Source organism: Miniopterus natalensis, chromosome X (genome assembly GCF_054644295.1).
Source record: "Miniopterus natalensis isolate mMinNat1 chromosome X, mMinNat1.hap1, whole genome shotgun sequence".
NCBI lineage: Eukaryota > Metazoa > Chordata > Mammalia > Chiroptera > Miniopteridae > Miniopterus > Miniopterus natalensis.
Genome location: NC_142103.1, coordinates 6,710,853 through 6,729,723, shown reverse-complemented (window position 1 = coordinate 6,729,723; position 18,871 = coordinate 6,710,853). Strand labels below are relative to the sequence as shown.

The 18,871-nt window shown below is 42.8% G+C and overlaps 2 protein-coding genes and 1 pseudogene across 6 annotated transcripts in view; 2 read left to right on the top strand and 1 right to left on the bottom strand.

Moving 5' to 3' along the window:
- FHL1 (four and a half LIM domains 1) overlaps nucleotides 1–2,182 on the top strand; it is a 59,879-nt gene extending 57,697 nt beyond the window's left edge. For 2 of the 4 annotated variants that reach the window (XM_016216547.2, XM_016216544.2), the window contains exon 6: nucleotides 693–2,182. In XM_016216547.2, coding sequence (XP_016072033.1) covers nucleotides 693–847 — 155 coding nt within the window. In that variant the 3' untranslated portion in view covers nucleotides 848–2,182. The other 2 variants (XM_016216546.2, XM_087813638.1) reach the window with 2 other exon arrangements.
- A 3,157-nt stretch (nucleotides 2,183–5,339) lies between these two features.
- On the top strand, nucleotides 5,340–6,325 carry LOC107539930 (activated RNA polymerase II transcriptional coactivator p15 pseudogene; annotated as a pseudogene).
- Nucleotides 6,326–8,753: 2,428 nt separating this feature from the next.
- MAP7D3 (MAP7 domain containing 3) overlaps nucleotides 8,754–18,871 on the bottom strand; it is a 34,031-nt gene continuing 23,913 nt past the window's right edge. For both annotated transcript variants that reach the window (XM_087813627.1, XM_087813628.1), the window contains 7 exons: nucleotides 17,474–17,606; nucleotides 16,394–16,498; nucleotides 14,827–14,880; nucleotides 13,215–13,320; nucleotides 11,892–12,084; nucleotides 10,749–10,996; nucleotides 8,754–10,122 (listed from right to left, as the gene is read on the bottom strand). In XM_087813627.1, the coding sequence (XP_087669753.1) occupies nucleotides 10,753–10,996; nucleotides 11,892–12,084; nucleotides 13,215–13,320; nucleotides 14,827–14,880; nucleotides 16,394–16,498; nucleotides 17,474–17,606 (835 nt within the window). In that variant the 3' untranslated portion in view covers nucleotides 8,754–10,122; nucleotides 10,749–10,752. The remainder of the gene's footprint in view (nucleotides 10,123–10,748; nucleotides 10,997–11,891; nucleotides 12,085–13,214; nucleotides 13,321–14,826; nucleotides 14,881–16,393; nucleotides 16,499–17,473; nucleotides 17,607–18,871) is intronic.

Below are 18,871 nucleotides of genomic sequence, written 5' to 3'. Positions count from 1 at the left end.
CATCTCGCGGCCGCGGTCCACGTGCCCTGGGCCCTTTCCCCGCCTCCACTGTTCCCATCTCCCCGGGGAGCCTTGAAATGTACATTTGAGAAGACTTTTGCCATCCTCAGGGAAAAGGACTGTGTCAAGAGTGAGCCACCCAGTCTCTAAAGCTAGGAAGCCCCCAGTGTGCCACGGGAAACGCTTGCCTCTCACCCTGTTTCCCAGCGCCAACCTCCGGGGCAGGCATCCGGGTGGAGAGAGGACTTGTCCCTCGTGGGTGGTGGTTCTTTATAGAAAAAATCGAAGCTTAGCAGCTCCTCGAGGCCCGGTAAGTGCACACCCCACGAACAGCCCAAGTTTGCCTCCTGGTGGCCACTTTGATGCCATGGCCCTGACATAAATCAAAGAAACTGGTTATGCTGGGAGGTCGGTGCAAGTGTTACAGGGCGATTGCAGTGGCGTGGGAATGGGGGTTCTTTAAATCAGAGAAGCCCTTGGCTGAGCTCTGGCATCTTCTCAGGTCCTTGAGAGCTGTAGCAGGGTCACGGCGGCATGGCGTAGGGGACAGATCATGGTGGAGGGGTGGCCTGGGAGCCGGGCAGACCCTGCCCCTGCGTGCTTGTTGGCTCTGTAAATGGGCAAGGCAGCGATGTACCTCTTACCTGTATTCACTGAGCTGTCTCTTTTGTTCTCTTTTGTGTTTTCCACAGGGTTTGGTAAAGGCTCCAGTGTGGTGGCCTATGAAGGACAATCCTGGCACGACTACTGCTTCCACTGCAAAAAATGCTCCGTGAATCTGGCCAACAAGCGCTTTGTTTTCCATCAGGAGCAAGTGTATTGCCCCGACTGTGCCAAAAAGCTGTAAAGTGACAGGGGCTCCTGTCCTGTAAAATGGCATTGAGTCTTTTCTTTGTGTCCTCACCCTCTGCCCTGCACCATCCATAGGGGGAGAGTGGTCTTTCACCTCTTCAAAATTGTTCCTGTCTTTTTTCCCATTTTACAGTATTACTCAAGGGCACACAGCGATCATTCTAGGATTTAGCAAAACCAACTCCGCAGCGAAGTGAATTTTGCGATGGCTGCAGTTAAAAAACGAACACTTAGATAGATTGACTCTTCTGCATGTTTATCATAGAGCAGAAAAGTGCTAACCATTTAGCTGCTTAGTGATGTGAGCAAGAAGCCTAAGAGATAAAGCTCCCACTGAGATGCCCTTCGTCACTCAGCTGGGACCCACCGTGTCATCATACGACACAAGAGTTGGAGCGGCTGCTCCAACTCGCTGCTCACCCTGTGTTCTGTGAGCAGAAAGAAAACTTATCGAAATGCATGGTTTAACTTTCTCATCAAAACCTTCCTTCTGTTCTTTTGTGCTTTTGATGGACTAATGCGAATTTCTAGAAAATTAACATTTGAACTTAGCTGTGATTCTAAGCTGACCTTTCCCCTGTACTAACCTTTGAGTTCCCTGCGTGCCATGTTTTCTGAAAGTCCCTGCCTCCGAGTGTGGGACATGCAGGTGATATGACAAGTGTAGGCAGATCTGAGAGAACGAGCCTGTTTCAGAGGAACATCGTCACAGAGAATACTTCTGGAAGCTGAACAAAACTAACCCAGCTGCCGTGTTTTTTAAATTACTAATGTTTTGTTTTCATTAATAGCAACATAGATTATGAGTTTGGAGACTTGCATGAAAATATTTTAGCCCCTAAACGTTCCTGCAGTTTTGACATCATCCTACATAAAACTCTAGAGGGGTAGCTAAGCAGGCTCCAGGACTGGCATTGACATAGATGTGACACAAACAGTGGCGAGTTGAATCCCCTGTAACATAGTGGTTGTCTGCTTTGTCCCTGTGTTAAAGAGGCCTGCCAGTGTCCCTTCTCTTGTAATTCTTTGGACTGTTCCTCAAGAGCTCAGCTGTATCTCTGGGGGGTGAGGAAGTCACCGTCCTCACAGGCAGGTTTCCATGTAGTGCTCACCTGAGATGCTGGATCACCTACTTACTGTATTCTAGCTACATTGTTATATTACATAGTAGAATGAGATGATGTCAAAGTGAACATGTAATGACAACACATATTAACATTCTCGTAGCCGTGGTTAGAGGAGCTGATGCCTCATTTCTACATTTTGTCATTAGCTAATATCATCTAATGTTTCAGTGTATTCTTACAGAAATAAAGCAGCATATAAATAACTTGCCTCCTATCTTTTTATTCCACCCGGTGGAATTGCTAGAAGGTGATACTACTGACCCTGAAACCTGAATGACTTTTTCCCTTTCTTTAAGGACATACTCAGTCCAGTGCGGTTGCACAAAACATGGGAATTACAAACAAGACAAACCTATAACATCACTTGGATCCAGTTGAAAACAACAAAAAACTATTCTGACCCAAAATAGCATTTCCCAGATGTTGCCATCCCTTAAAAAGAGCAAATTGATTGTCTTTGGCCAGGGGGATGGGGGTGGGAAGAGAACTGCAGCTGAAGCGTGTCATTGAGTAATCATCATAATCCTTATTTTGTTGGCTACCCTTTCCCCCTGCCCTCTGGAGTCCCAGGCCAATGTTGAACATTGGTTCTCAGCTGCTGCTCTCCACTGTTGGGCCTTCAGGAGAACCTTACTCCCCCTTGTGGACAGTGCTCGTTTGGGACTACTCATTTGGGCTCATGGGCTTCAGTGAGGGGTATTAGGGATTGACAGAGGTTGCAGCTTCTAGATCATTGTTACACATCTCTGGGTCCCATGTTCTCGAGCCATTCAACCTACTCACTCCGATGTCATTGCAGGGCAGCACTGGAGGGCCAGCGAGAGGGGTGTCTGCTGCCTTCCCACATGATGGGTCTCCAGGCCATAAGGGCACGTAGTCAAACATTTCAGCTAAAAGTAGAGTTGGGAGGAAAGGGCAGTAGTCTTTGATGACCTTCAGGCCCAGGGCAATAAAAACCAAGGGCAGAACCCCTTGGGTTCTAGTATTTACTATGTTAGAAGGGAATCAGAGCCTGTCAGCAAGAAACCATGAGCATTTTTATGAATGGGGAACATCCCCTTGCATTTCCCTGGAGAGATGAGTGACCCTTAAAACAATGAAAAGAATGTATCTGGTCATCATCTGGGGTCCCAAGGAAGTGGGTAGGGTGGGGAATTCAGGTGGCACCCCTCTGCTTCCTGAAACCCTGGCAAGGGATAGAGCCCGGAGGGGACAAGCCCTCCCATTCACTCAAGACTTGGGCACTGGCTTATGTACTCTTTTTCATAGGAAGAGACCACGACACATTTCCAGTACCCTCCTCCTCCTCCGCTTGCTCCACTTTCGCAAACCCTGGACCTTTGCAGCATCCATGCTCACCTGCCGTGGAACTGCATTTTTCCTGGCCATACTTAGTCTCACTGAGCTCATTCTTTGCCTTCCGGTCCACTGACTGGTCCAGGTTATTCTCTCAGTTCCTCCCAACCCTTACTTCCCTCTGTATCTGCCCTAGATTCTATGCTCTCACTTCAATCATTTTCATTCCCCCCTCAGTCCTGTTACCTATTTGCCTTGCTTTTTCACTTGGCCTGCAAAACTCCAGCCCACACCAGGGCCAAAGACCTCTGCTGAGAAAAGCCACACAATTACAGACTGTAGCCACCAGTACTGTATAAGCTTCTGCCAGGCCCTCAGCCCTGTACCACCACTCCACCACTTCCTCCACGTTCCTAACAGACTTCCTCCACCACCTTCCTCGCCCAGGAAACAGACTCATGGGTGTCAGCCTCCGACTATTGCTTGCCACAGGATGCCTACTCTTAACACTCGAGCATCTTTAGAAGTATTCAAACCTTGGTTCTCAAACATCTCCCATCTCAATTTGGTTCTCAAGCAAGTTCATAAAAAAAGTCTTGGTTGTTAAACAAAACTGCAATTTGACCCAGTGATCCCACTTCTAGGAATATATCCTAAGAAACCCAAAACACCGTGTAATCAGAATATATGTGCCCCTATGTTCATAGCAGCACAATTTACAATAGCTAAGATCTGGAAACAGCCCAAGTGCCCATCAGTAGACGAGTGGATAAAAAAGCTGTGGGACATTTACACTGTGGAATACTATGGAGCTGTAAAAAAGGACCTCGTACCCTTTGGGACAGTATGGATGGACCTGGAGAGTATTATGCAAGTGAAATAAGCCAGAGAAAGACAAATATCACAGGATTTCACTTATATGTGGAATCTAATGAACAAAATAAACTGAAGAACAAAATTGGTTCAGAGAGACAGAAGCATGGAACAGACTGATGAATCTCAGAGGGAAGGCGAAGGTGGGGGAGTGCGTGGGGAGAGATTAACCAAGAATTTATATGCATATATACATAACCCATGGACACAGACAATAGTGTGGTGAAGGCCTGGGGGAGTGGATAGGGGTGGCGAGGGTCAATGAGGGAAAAAGGGGGACATCTGTAATACTTTCAATAAAGATAAATTTTTTAAAAACTTGGGTTCTCAAGCCAACAACCCTTTCATGCTGATACCTGTATTATAAGTCAGGTGTTTCTCAGGGGACAAAGGAGGGAATGAGTGAGTATTACTGCAAAACCTCACGTTATCATCTCAGGAAATTGTGTTGTGAATATTTTTGTGTTTTTTCCTTTTGTTGCTCTCAATATTAATGGTAAGTCCTAGTGTGTATGTAAATTTTCATTTTTTACTGCACATTTCATTTTTGATAAATTTTCATTTACATTTCATGTCCTTTTTCTTTTTAAAGTGTTTGTTTATAGATTAAACAGTACATTAGACACATACCATATATAACAAAGGTTAAAACAGAATCATTTGGGAGTCTGGAACAGATTAATTCCATTTACATAATTTCTAATGGGAAAAACATGATTTGGGTTTCCAACAATTTGCTTCTCGAAAAGCTTTCTCGAACAAATTAGGTTTGAGAACCAAGGTTCCACTATAAGCACCTTATACACATTATATTGGACCCTCACAGCCAACACTGGCACTCATGCCCCCATCTTCCAGATAAGAAAACTGAAGTTCAGAGAGGTTATTTGCTTTGCCTAAGGTCACACAGCTAGTAAGTCACAGATCACCACCCTGGACACAAACCTGTAGCCTATCCATTATGATACTGCATTGCCATAGAAACGGTGAGCCCCCTTAGGGCAGGGACAGTGTCTGACATCACAATGACATTGGTGCACATTGACAGGCATAAGACTCAGAAGGAAGGGAGGGACATTTTAGTTACCAAATTTTCAGGAGAAAAACCTATTCTCCCTCATACTTAAGGGGAGCAGGATATCAAGAACATATCTACTTGAGTCATAAGCGAGCAAGCCAGCAAGCAAAGGGCTGTTTCAGAGCAGGAGCAAGCAATGCCTAAATTAAAAGAACTGGTTACCATCTCTTCTGGCAGCGAATCTGACAGTGAAGTTGGCACAGTGTTAAAGAAGATAAAGCAAGTTACTTCTGAAAACCCTGTAAAGAAGCAAAAGACTGATGAAACTTCAAGAGCCATGCAATCTTCCAAGGCCAGCAGCAGCTGCGGAGAAAACATGTTTCAGATTGGGAAGATGAGGTACGTCAGCATTCGGGACTTTAAAGGAAAAGTCCTGATTGATATTAGAGAATTTTGGATGGATTCAGAAGGTGAAATGAAGCCAGGAAGAAAGGGTATTTCCTTAACCCCTGAGCAATGGAGCCTGCTGAAGGTGCAAATTGCTGACATTGATGATGCAGTAAGAAAACTGTAAAATCAGAACCAAATAAAACTTGCACTGTTCTAGTTACTTTAATCTGTCTTTTTACATTGTCTTTTGTTTTTTAAATGTTGTTTTCCAAGCTATTGTATATTTGGATTGTAGAACAATTTGTAAGAACACTTCTTGCTCTTTTTCTTGAATGTATTATGCTAATTTGCGTAGTCAGTGAAACTGTCAAAATGTTATCTCAATAAGGCACTTGTAATTAAAACATGAGAACTACAATCACAAATCCTACTGTATTAAATATTAGGAGATACAGTTGGATAAACAACACAGGTTGTTGTATGAAAACTCTGAGCGTGTGTATATCATCATGACCTGTAGTATTCTGTGTAGTAGTTACCGTATTGCTTAGTCTGCAGAAAATAACTTTGATGTTTGATTTGCTTTCACTTATCAAACATGTTCACTGTAAGATGTCTATAAAATCAGATATTAAATTAGACTAGGATTTATTAAAAATTGTGAAAGCTTACTGGCTTAACATTTTATTTTATAACACTGAGTATGGATTATATATAGCCAGAGATAGCAGTGAGCTTTACTGTTATAGTAGGTAATGTGGTCAGTTTTTAGGGGAAAGAGCATATATACTTGTGCTTTTTAGCCTTTGCTTCAGTAGGCTTGGTTCTTTTGCAGTTAATCTACTGGGTTTAAATGTTACTGAGTTTTAGCAGGCACTCTGATAGGACTTTCACTGAACCAGTGACAAAGCAGACACAGATTTAGGCACAGGTTTCAGGGGATGGGCAGCAATAAATAGGGCATGGTGTGCCTGAGGAAAAGAATGTAAGGGAGCTATAACGGAAGTTAAAGAAGACAGTGAAACCCGGCCAGTGTGGCTCGGCAGTTCAGCATCAACCCAGAAACCAAGAGGTCACCGGTTTGATTCCTGGTCAGGGCACATGCCCGGGTTGCTGGCTTGATCCCTAGCAGGGGGTGTGCAGGAGGCAGCCAATCAGTGACTCTCTCATCATTGATGTTTCTCTCTCTCTCCCTCTCCCTTCCTCTCTCTGAAATCAATAAAAACATTTTTTTTTAAAAGAACGGATCTACTTGTGGTTAACAGAGTAGGTTCTGAAGCCCCATGGAAGGGGTTCAAATCCTGACCACCCTGGTATCCCTGCCATTTTCAAGGTATGAGCCCTTGGGCCAGTTACTTATCCTGAGCTTTTTTCCTTGCCTGTAAATGAGACTTTGAATTCCTACCTTGCAGAATCACATGCAGATTTCACAATAATACAAGTGCTCAGCAGGATGACTGACAACCAGTAAAAGGACTCAATAAACCTTAGCAATTATTTTATCTCCATCACCAAAGACAGCATAGTAACTACCATGCAAGCCCCAGGACTGTTCCCACTCCCCAAGCAGTATGGGATGGGGTGTTGCCTTTAGAATCAGACTTGGGTTTTAATCAGTTCTGCCTCTTTCTAGTTGAGTGACCTTGAACAAATGCCAGTTTCCACAAATCTGTGTCCTCCTAGGTAACAACGAATACCCACACTGCATATGGATTGCTGTGAAGGTTTAAAGTGATGCCTATAAAGTACCTGGCATATAGCATATGCAAACTTAACTAGTTATTATAACACAGTTGGGGAAATTATTAGACACATACTTCTGGAAACACTGGCACTGGATTGGTGGGGAGACCAAGGACAAGGCAGCCTTTTGGGGGCCTGCTTCAACCAACCAGACCTGGTGGGGGGCACTGAAAGAGACACAGGGAATTGACCTGATAAAATGTGAAAGTATGCCTCTAGGCTTTTGCTTCTTGACACTAGCCACTGTTTTGTTACTCCCAATCCTCCAGCTGTTGCCATAATGATTTTGTGACTCCTCAGAATGAGAATGAAAGGGTCCTCAGAGATTTTACTGCAGCCCCCCTCTTGCCAGATAAGAAGGCTCGGAGGGGCCATATATAACATGTGCAATCACATGGCTATAATGTGCACACACACACAGCCACCTTGGTTAAGATTCAGGTCTTCTGATCCCTGGCTAGTGTCCCTTACATTATTCCATACTGCGCTTCTGTGGCTGCCAGGGATTGGAGCCTTTAAAAGGCTTCATTCCAGTGTTCATGACACAGGTGGAGGAAATATGCTCATCCTCAGAACCTACTTTAAGGCCAGGAACCTCAGGGCAGAGGATACCAAGAGGCTACTCAGAGAGAATGGGAAGCTGGAGGCAACCAATGTGTCCCCCTAACAGGTTCAAGAGCACCAGTCCCCAGCAAGAGGGGGAATCTAGATCAGTGTCCATCACTTTACAGCTGTAAACAGGGTGCTACGAACGCATTTCAAGTTGTGTGTGTGCCAGGGGACCTCACCTTATCAAAAACAGTAACTAGTGTTGTAGAACGTTTCAAGATTGGAAACTAAAGCTTTATAGGCAAATCAGAACATTGGTTTCACCAATCACAGTGAGTGATATCATGAAGAGACGGGTATATAACAGTATCAGCACTGCCTGAGGACACTCAGACTTAAAAAGCTAATGTGTTTTCCTCAACCATCACAAGCATCAAACGTGAGGTTTCTAAGGGCTAGGGGAGGAGGAATGGGGAGTGACTGTAAAGGGTCTGGGATTTCTTTGCAGAGTGATGACAATGTTCTGGAACAAGAGATGAATGGTGGTGATGGCTGTGCAATACTATGAAAGTACTAAATGCCACTGAATGGTGACTTATGTGAATTTCACCACAGTAAAAAGAAAGGTACTTGAATCACTGGCCTCAAGTGTAAGTCAGAACCATCATGGGGAAGAGTAACAAGCACTGAAACAGGTGCAGGAGGACCAGAGTTTTGAAATTCACATCTTACTGTCCCACAAGTGGAACTCGGCCAAATCACCGACTAGCTGAGGAAGAGCATCGTAAGATTCCATTGCTGATTGAACTTGCTGGTTGCCTGTGTTCATGGTTCAGTTAACAATTGGTGTCACCTCAATACAACCGCCAGTATATTGTGTTATTATAATGGAAAGAAAATTTGGCTTTATCTGCAAAGTTTATTTCACAGAGCACACATTTATATGGAGGTATAACAGAGTGTTTCAACAGGTGACATTTGTGCAGAAAAATATCAAAAATGTTTTAGGATGATTGTCTGCCTTCTATATGAAAGAACTAGCATTAAAAATAGTTGTAAAATCTAAGGCACCAAGCTCTAACCTGTAACAAAGTTATAGTACTCTAAATAGCACAGAGCTAAGGGACGAGAAAGGATAATTACTTCCTTTTACTAATTCAAGGCTGGTGACTGGAATGGAACGTGGGTGTGCTTCAAACTATTTGTGACTCACCAGAAAACTCACTAGCATTAGGACAACTAATTTGCATTCAAGTTTTAGTCAATGGTTTAACCAGGATTCAATGCAATTCAGCAAACATATACCCTGTATGTGCGCGCATGTCTGCACATGGGTATGTCTGTGTGCCCATCTATCACAAGGACTGAGGAATAACAACTGCTCCTGTACTCGCAGCCAGTGGCTAGAAAAAGGCAAGCAAATTTTGGTTCCATATCCCAAGCCTGGGTGTATACTGAAGGGAAGGACTGGAGGGCACAAACAGAAAAGGATTATACACAGTAAACATTTAGAGGAATTAAACATACCCCACCAGAGAACAGCAAAATACTGCCTTATGTACACAATAAAAATAATACGTTTTTGTAGATAAACCCCAGTATGTACTCCAAAAGGAAATACTGACAAGAGCACAAAAGATGCTAACTATTTCAAGTTCACACTTTCTAGGATTCCCAGTATTTGGGGGTAACAGTGCCTGTGTACTCAGCTGGCAGAGTTAAAAATAAACATAATGGTAACATATGCTTTACTCTATGCTGCAACCTTTGGTGTTGGTATATTAGAAACAATCCAACAGCTCTTGCGAGCAATCTTGAGTCCCTCATATAACCTATTAAGTTCACTACAAGATCTAAATTGATGTAATGTTAAACAGAATAAACATTAAGATCTCAAATATGTACTGAGAGAAAATTATTCTTTCAGTAGAGATTCTGTTAGAAGTTCAAGAATTACTATTTTATAAACACTCCTTCAATGCACACTCAAACACTTGTTGGCAGGAAAATACAACAACGAGAGACAATGGAGATTTTTACAGGAAAACAGCACAACTCTACTCAGAACCCTTCCTTGTGGGCAAGTGTAAAGATGACTTGAGTGAGCATTTTCTGAGATCTGTTAAAATGACTTTTTGGTGTTTTCGTTTTTTGGATATTTATTTTCTTTGCCTGGTTTAAGTCTAAGGCAGAGAAATTTGGGGAGATGGGCCTGGAAGCTGAAATCCAGAGTGCAGGATAAATTCTCTTCTAGGCTGCACAAGGTTCACATATCTGACCAGAGAGAAAAAGAAAAAAAAAAGATTAGTAGAGAAGATGCTGGTCTCACAGCAACTGGGCCCTGTCTGGCCTTCCTTCCCTTCTTCGAGGTGGGTCAGGGACCCTCAGTAGCCCCCCTGGAGTTGCTGACATACCGGTGCTCTTATAAATGTTCTCCGCATCCCTAACCCCAAACAAGCCTATGCTGCCTCTGAATTTCAAAGAGAGCTTCTCAAGGAAAGAAAAACAAAGGTCTTTTGGTTTTGGAGACACAGGCTGAGAGGCAAATTCCACAGACCTCATAAACTCTCTGCCCTAAATGATAATGTGTATGCTGTACAGCAGTCGATGCATCAGGAGCTCAGAGGAAGCTGAGGGGTCTGGGCTGTGACAAGAACCTACTTTGTATTATCCGGCAGGAAATGCAGGACATTAAAATTAGAATCATGTCATTTAATTTACTCTCTAAAAACTAACTTCATGGAAGACTCTTTGACACCAGTGTAGCTTTTAGACCCACCACTGTCTTCTCCCTCACCTCCTAAGTTACATGGTGCCAAGAAGGTTCTGAAACAGCAGGAAGCAGGATTGTTCAAGGTCAACTGCCTGGCAAACGAAGTGAAGATGGGATCAAGCCTCACCTGGTCAAGCAGAATCAGATTTTTCTACTTCTGTCTGGGGACTTTGGTGGAATGTTGTGGAACCTTTCGGATGCTGTTTTTGGCAATCGGGAAGAATACTGGACGTGAGTGGATCGATCTCACTAGTGGTATCTAGTGTCTGGTCACACATACATTCCTGTGACACTGAATGTAAATTTTGGGGTGGTACCACTGTGTTGCTGGTTTCTGTTTTTGTTACTTGGTTGGTCATTCTTTTGATGGACATCCTGTAAAGAGATGTTCTGGTTATAATCCTGATTATTCCCAAGCCAGAGCTTTGTCCTCAAAGAAGCTGTACAATTTAATGCAATTTTAAGAAATGAATTGGAAATAAATGAACTTTCAGAATGATAAAATGGGAAGGCTGGAAGGGGCCCTGGAGATTACAGAACATACTGGTTTTCAAACTGTGTCCTACAAACTCCTAGGTTCCATGGGTATGCAGTTGAGTGTGAAGGCTGCAGGAACCCTGTCCCTACTTCAAGCTGACCCCGGACATGGCCAGTAAAGTAGAGTGAGTACTCACATGGGTTTTCTAGCTCCAGTGCTCTTTCCACACTATTACTGTGTCTCTTAGCAGAGCATTTCCATGGGCCTTGTAGGTTAATATCTTTCAAGTAACTGCCCAAAGAGCCTTCCTTTCTTAGAATCTGTTCCTACTTTTTTGACCTAATCTTGGACACTGTTTCCTCATGTGTAAAATGAGGTCAATACTATCAAACTCAGAGGTGCAATGAGAATTAAAATAGGTTATGTAAAATGCCTGGTATACAGCAGTCAATCAATGACCCCTTCCCTGATTTTATGAGACAACATTAATCAGTGTGAACAAAAGCACAGTTTGGAGTCAGATGTATCTGGGTGTGAATTTGGGCTCTGCCCTGGAACAGTGGGATGTTGGACAAATAAGACCCATAAACTCTCCATGCTGCAGTTTCCTTATCTGTAAAGATGGGGATGCTAATCCTACTGAGACTGCTGTGTGGGTTAGTTTGTTTCTGTAAGACAAGTGCTTGACATAGTGTTTGGTACAAACTAAGAGCTCAGCCAATAATCTCATGTATCATTCTAAGAATGTCAATACCACCACGTTTACTCTGCAAAGCTCTCCAAGTGACTCACCTGATACCCTTGGCCTGAGCCAAAGGGTCTTTCACTTTCTGTCTGAAGTTTTTCATGTCACTTTTTAAAGATGCTTTTGGCTTCGCATAGACTTTGTCAGAATTGACATCTAAAAACAACAGCCTGGGGGTGCTCTTCACATTTCTAAAACTTGTCTTGAGTTTTCTGGATGAATTCATGCCATTTATAAAGGCTAGGGAAAAAGGGCTGAGGTTAAAACTGGAGTTTCAACAATGAAGACAAGAATAACGAAGGCTGTGACTTTGATGGGCTGGGGGAGGAACCACCTGTCTGATGGCAGGAGTAGTCATGGGCAGTACTCTGGAGAGGTAGGCCCAGCAGCCCCCAAGCTGCTCTACTTTCCTCAGACACAGTCCAGGCTGCTGTCCAGCACACCTGCCCACCTTACCCTCGAAGCACAAAGGGGCCACCTTTAAGGAACTTGCACTCTCTCTTTTGACAGGAAATAATGCCAGACCACAGGACAGGACTACACCGTGCTTCCTATTTCTCCTCCTAATTATTCACCCAGCCAATTCTGCCTCCGCTTCTGCCTCTTACTTCAGTCTCACCTCCAGTTACCTCCTACCCTTTCCAGTGCCCTAAGGCAGACCCTACACCTACCTTGCTCCTACTGCTATGTTCTCATTGCATTTTGGCCAAACTTCTTTTAATGCGACCAGCTTGTGGCAGTATCACTGTTTGTATGTCTGTATGTTTGCCTCCCCACTGGCTATAATTCCTCAAGGTGGAGGACCCTGTCTCTTCATCTCTGTATCCTTATACCTAGCAGAGGACCAGACTTGTGGGATATAGGGTGAACAAAAGGTGTTTTTTCATATGCCAATTACTGCTGCCATAAAGTGCTAATTTTCATCATTTCAATACTCATAAGGGAATCAATAATACATTTCAGAGAGCACTCATAATCATGACATGACTTTAATTTTTCTCAATGAGGTGGAAAGTAGTATTCTGCCTGTAGTCAGTCATGGATGCCTCAGTCATGAGCTATGAAATGCTAGTAAGCCTCACAGTCAGCTGAGAAAGAGCTGCCATCTACAGTCTTTCAGCAGCTAATGTTTATTGAGAGTTTATGTGTCAGGTACTCTTCTCTTTGCATTACATGGACTATCTCATTGAAATATTGTGCCCAACCTAGGAGAACAATAGCTTCCCCTTTTTTAGACAGGAAAACTGAGCACACGCAGAGATTACACAGCTTGCCCATAGTCACACAGCTCAGAAGCGAAGGAGTCCCTGGATGAGCCGGGCAGTGTAGCTCTTAAACAGTGACTAACAAAACTCAAAAGGCAAGTGAACCTGACGGATGTGCGACATCAAAAGAACCCGCGTCGTCACTTTCTGACTCATCCTCATCGTCTGCCTCATGCTCCTCATAAGTGTCACTGCTGGATGTCTGTGCCTCCTATGATGAAAAAAGAAAATCATGGTTACATCTAAATATCCAATCATCCTGACTTAATTACTTCAAAGAAGATAGATTTCAAGGCTGGATTGGTGGCTAATTTTCATCATTTCAATTACAAGATTAAAAAAATCTCAACTCTTTGGCCCCAAGAACATAACAGGAAACAGGACAGATAGCCCTACTTGTGTCTTTAATTTAGGTAAAGACACTCAAGAATGAAAGACTTCCCTGAGTGGGAGCCAAGGGACATGAGCTTAGGGTTAGCATGTGGTCTCTGCCCACTCTGAGTTCGAACTAAGCCAAGGTAAGGCCGACTGAATAGCTAAAAAAAATTCTTGGCTGCTACTGGAGTTAAACTTCTTAGGCCAATGTGCTAGATGGTGATGCCCAGAACTTTTCAGAAATCGTATTTCTATTCTAAATTTTCATAAAGATATGAATGACCACAACTGGGAAATTGTAAACAGTTTTATAGCAGAGGATTAACAGCATAGAAGTTGGAGAAAAAAAGACGTTGAATGCATGTGATCCATCAAAAGACAGGACACTGAGGTAGGCAAATACTCATGAGACAGATACCAAAAGCAGTAACTATACAGGAAGAAACTGCTAACTTTGAGTTCATGCAAATGAACTTCTGTTCATCACAACATTGTGAGAGTGTGAGGCAAACTACAGCATTGGGGCTGATACCTGCAATACATATATCCAAAGAGCTCACAACCAAAGCAGGTAAAAACTACCGAGCAATAAAAAAGCATGCAACACAATAGAAACACAGGCAAAGGAACTGAAAAGGCACTGCACGGCCTGGCTGGCCTGGCTGTTGGTTGGAGCATTGTCCTGTGCACCAAAAGGTCACGGGTTTGATTCCCAGTCCCAGCACATACCCAGGTTGTGGGTTTGATCCCTGGTTGGGGCGCTTACACGGGGCAGCCAATCGATGTTTCTCTTTCACATTGATGTTTCTCTCTCTCTCTCTCTCTCTCTCTCCTCTCTCTCTCTCTCATCCTCTCCTTCCTTCTCTAAAAAAATCAATTAAAACAAGGAAAAAGAAAAGGCAATTCATGAAACCAAATATCCAAATGGCCAATAAGCATATGAAAAGTCACCCAAATGCATTAGTCATAAAAATACTGATAAATTCAACAATGTAAAAATGAATATGGTATTTAAAAAGGCAAAGCCATAATAAAGTAGGAGAAACTACCTGTAACACACATAACCAAGAAAGAAATAGAATCTAGAACATTTATAGAACTACAAATTAGTAAGAAAAATACAAATCAGCCCAGAAGTTCTGGGCCAAAGACCGAAATAAGCATTTCACACAAGAAAAAAACATGAAAGATAACTAAAGATCTGAAAAACATGCTCAACCTTTTTACTATCAGGAAAACGCAATGTGACACTTTATTTCATAACCACCAGTTTGGCAAAACTTAAAAAGAATGTGAAGCAACAGGAATTTTTATACACTGCTGGTAGGAGCATGGAAACTACCTTTGAGGCATCCGAATCTGTCTTTCTTGTCCTCTTCATAATTTCCTCAATTCTCTATTTAAAGGAAAATAAAATTACAAACATGGAAACAGATCAAAAACAACAAAACAGTGGTCTTGAGAAAGCTGATTATTTCCATTTTCCAGAAGTGGATAATATCAGCGACTGTTCCAAAGCCACACTCTGATCAGACACAAGACCTTGGGCAGCAGTTGAGTCCTGGTGTCAGTCATATAAAAGATGCCCTGGGTGGTGATAATTGTACTTTTTATGGTAACAGAAAATCCAAATTATTCCTCACTCCTAATTTTGCAGACTTCAAAATGCATCATTTAGACTAAGCACATATTATTGCAAACCAATTAAAACTTTTAAACATAACTTTAGCCATGGCTGGTTTGGCTCAGTGGTTAGAGCGTCAGCCCTTGGACTGAAGAATCCCGGGTTCGGTTCTGGACAAGGGCACATACCTTGGTTGCAGGCTCGATCCCTGGCTCCAGTCAGGGTGCATACAGGAAGCACCCAATTGATGTGTCTCTCTCACATTAATGTTTCTTTCTCTGTCTCTCTCCCACTCCCTCCCACTTTCTCTGAACAGCAATGGAAAAAATATCCTTGGGTGAAGATTAAAAACAAGATAATTTCAGTCTGAACAGACCATGATGGAGGTCAATGTTAATGAAAAGAATGTACCTCAATGATGTGACACTGTCAGAGCTTTTGTTACCAGAAAGAGTCCACATGTAGGAGGGCTAGGAATGATTTTTCCAGCATACACTTCTTTCCCTGGAAGTGAGGAGAGCTGCAGCTCTCTGGTCTCCTCATGGTGATGGATCTGACAGGCCTTGCAGCGCTCAGCCAAGACCAGGGCGCTTCCTTGCTCCCAGATGAGGCACATGAGTTACACAAAGTGAGGTCCTAGCATACTAAAAGCCTGCACCTTGGCCTCTCAGAGAGACCTGCACATTGTAGCCCAGTTTAGAAGAAAACTTGATTTCCATCACCCCCTACCAAGGCCAGAGTAATTCTGTTCAAAGGAACTTTGTTCCCAGGGGTTTGCTATAGTGAGGCATCACTGTAATGGTCACCACTATTCCATGAGGGATACGTATGGTCAATAAAAGCAGACCCTTATAGGTAGGAGAGGTCAGATCTTTGGATAAGGAAGAGTAGAGTGGGAAAACAACCAGGGGCTGGTAGGTCACTTATTTGTGGTTTTCTTTTTTTTTTAACCTCAATGAGGATATTTTTTCCATTGTTTTTCACTTTTTAGAGAGAGTGGGAGAGAGGGAGAGAAACATCAGTGTGAGAGAGACACATCGATTGGTTGCCTCCTGCACACACCCCAACTGGGGCAGAAGACGGAGCCAGCAACCAAGGTACATGCCCTTGACCAGGAATCAAACCCGGGACCTTTCAGTCCATGTGTTGGCGCTCTAACCATTGAGCCAAACCACCTAGGGCTTATTTGTGATTTTCAAATACATGTTTTGATATCCTGTGCCCAACATTGTTTTACAAAGAATCAAACCCATAAAACAGAGACAGAGATAGAGAGATAGTATACCTTTTTTCTTTCTAATCTTTCTTGTAAATTCTGTAACATAATTTTTTCCTGCTCCTTCCTGCGTTTGTCGGCCTCCTCCCGAGCTTTGATATTGGCGTCCCCTTTCTAGAAAATTTATATAAAAACGTTTCATCTCAATATATCTGAGTGACATCAGACAACACCAGTTTGAAGAGTTAAAAAGTAAATTGTTATCTAGCTAAAAGAAGGTAGCCTTTTGATTGAGAGGGCCTACATAACATATATGGATTAGCAGTTTTCAAAGCATTAGCTAAAATGCACAAAACTAGGCTAACTTTTATCCTGAGGATTTAGAAGGCATGTGTTAGTGCCCTCCAGGGCTTCAGGGTTATCATTAAAAGTGGTCATCAGACCAGTATAGTTTCAAAGAATGTGGGTGAGTGTGTAGGTATCCATTAACATAGCAACAGGAGCCAAAAGTCTTATTCCTCTCAAAAGTACCAAGAGGATTCTTAAAGGTACCTTCCCCAGGAATGCAAATGCATACTATCATTTATGTAACATCTAACTGATTTTGATGAAAGGTACACTAGAAGTGGAATGTAAATTAGGCTATTCCAACTGAGCTATTTGGGGAATTATTTACATGGTGATTTGAACTTACATGGGTGAGACATTCTTATTGGTGAATCTGATGACTTTAAACTTTTAGAGCTATTCGTCATTTTTATCTGTTGGGGGGATGTAGTGTGCAGTTGTGAATGTCACCACGGAATGCAGACTGGGAAAACTCACCTAAGAAGCTTGATCTGTGTGAGTGGTTTGGATTTCCTGAAATCAAGCTGCAGTATTGTTTATGTAGACAAACTAAAGGACTACTAATCTAGAATTTGCTGCTTTCTGCTTTTGTTTCCCTTGGTAAACGTTCTTGGATTTTGCCAAGGGTGGCTGAGAATGCCTTACAGCGATGTGGGGTATTAGCTAGACTGTAATGCAAAACTGCAGCCAGAGAAGGCAGCATCTGCTCATCTTTCTTGGAGAAGCAGGTTTTTGCTTTGGGTTTCGACTGAATTTTATAACTTAGTTCTCATCCCCTGATAAAGTGCAGACCCAGCAAACCTGTAACAGCACTTTCTGGTTTTCTTGATCCTGACATCCTTTTTTCTTCATTTCCTTTTGTTGCTGTCCACTGTCAAATTCTGAGAACTCTTCTTGGCCTCCAAATGCTTCCTTTGCCACATTTTTCTCTTTCCTGATGACACAAATATTTAAGTAACTCTTAGTATTCGTCTTGGTCTCTACCATACACGGCTTGGAATTAAGTACAATTTATATGTACACCAGATTCACTACATTTTATGTGCTGTTACTGCAGAAGATTTGCACAATTTCACCCTTTCTAAATGGGGAAAGCTAGCTCTTGGGAGCAGAAAAAGATTTCTATCAAGTGGTGGGCTACTTTGCATCTTAAAACACGGGGGTCGGGAGAGAGAAGGAAGGGAGAATGGGAGAATATCACTCTTTCTTAACTGTTTTAGACATGTGAGACTCTCCACTTATACATGCTCACACCCAATATCACATGGGAGTGTGATAGCGGTAATTTAGAGGAGGGTTTGCTGGTGCCCAGAGGAAGAAAGCCCAATCCACAAAGACCAGTACTGAGGGCTTTTAAAATGTTAAATCAGCCCTGGCCCGTGTGGCTCAGTTGGTTGGGCATTCTCCCATGCACCAAAAGATTGCCTGTTCAGATTCCCAGTCAGCGAACATGCGTGGGTTTAGGGCTCAATCCCCAGTTGGCAGGAGGCAGCCAATCAATGACTCTCTCATCATTGATGTTTCTATCTCTCTCTCCCTCTCCCTTCCTCTCTCTGAAATCAATTTTTAAAAAAAAGAAAAAAAAAGAAATTTAGAAAACACTTAATATTGCCCTGGCCAGTGTGGTTCAGTGGTTAGAGCGTTGGCCTGCTCATGATCTCCAGTTCAATTCCAGTCAAGGGCACATATGTGGGTTGCAGGTTCGATCCCTGGCCCCGGTTGGGACACGTGCAGGAGGAAACCGATTATTGTGTCTCTTTCATATTAATAACTCCCTCTCCCTCCCTCCCTTTCTCTCCCTCCCTCCCCCCCCTCACTCCCTCCCCTCCACTCTCTCTAAAAATCAATGAAAAAAATATTCTCAGGGTGAAGATTAACAAAACAAAAACAAAACAAAACAAACTAAAACAAACAAACAAAAACAAAATACTTAAAAACAAAGTCAAGCAGTGAACAGAGGTTTACATTCCAAGGCCCCAACTTGAATGGGCCTCAAGATAGAAGATCAGGAAACCCTTTCGATCAAGTTAGAATATACACAACTGTACATGAGATCTGCTGCCCACAGGAAATCCTTCTACCAATGACTAATGAAGTTCAGGTGTCCCAAAGGTCACTGGAAAGCACCCTTAGTAAAACACAAGAAAGTATACTTTCCAGGTTTATAAATTCTAAAGTTACAAAAGACCTTTGACACCA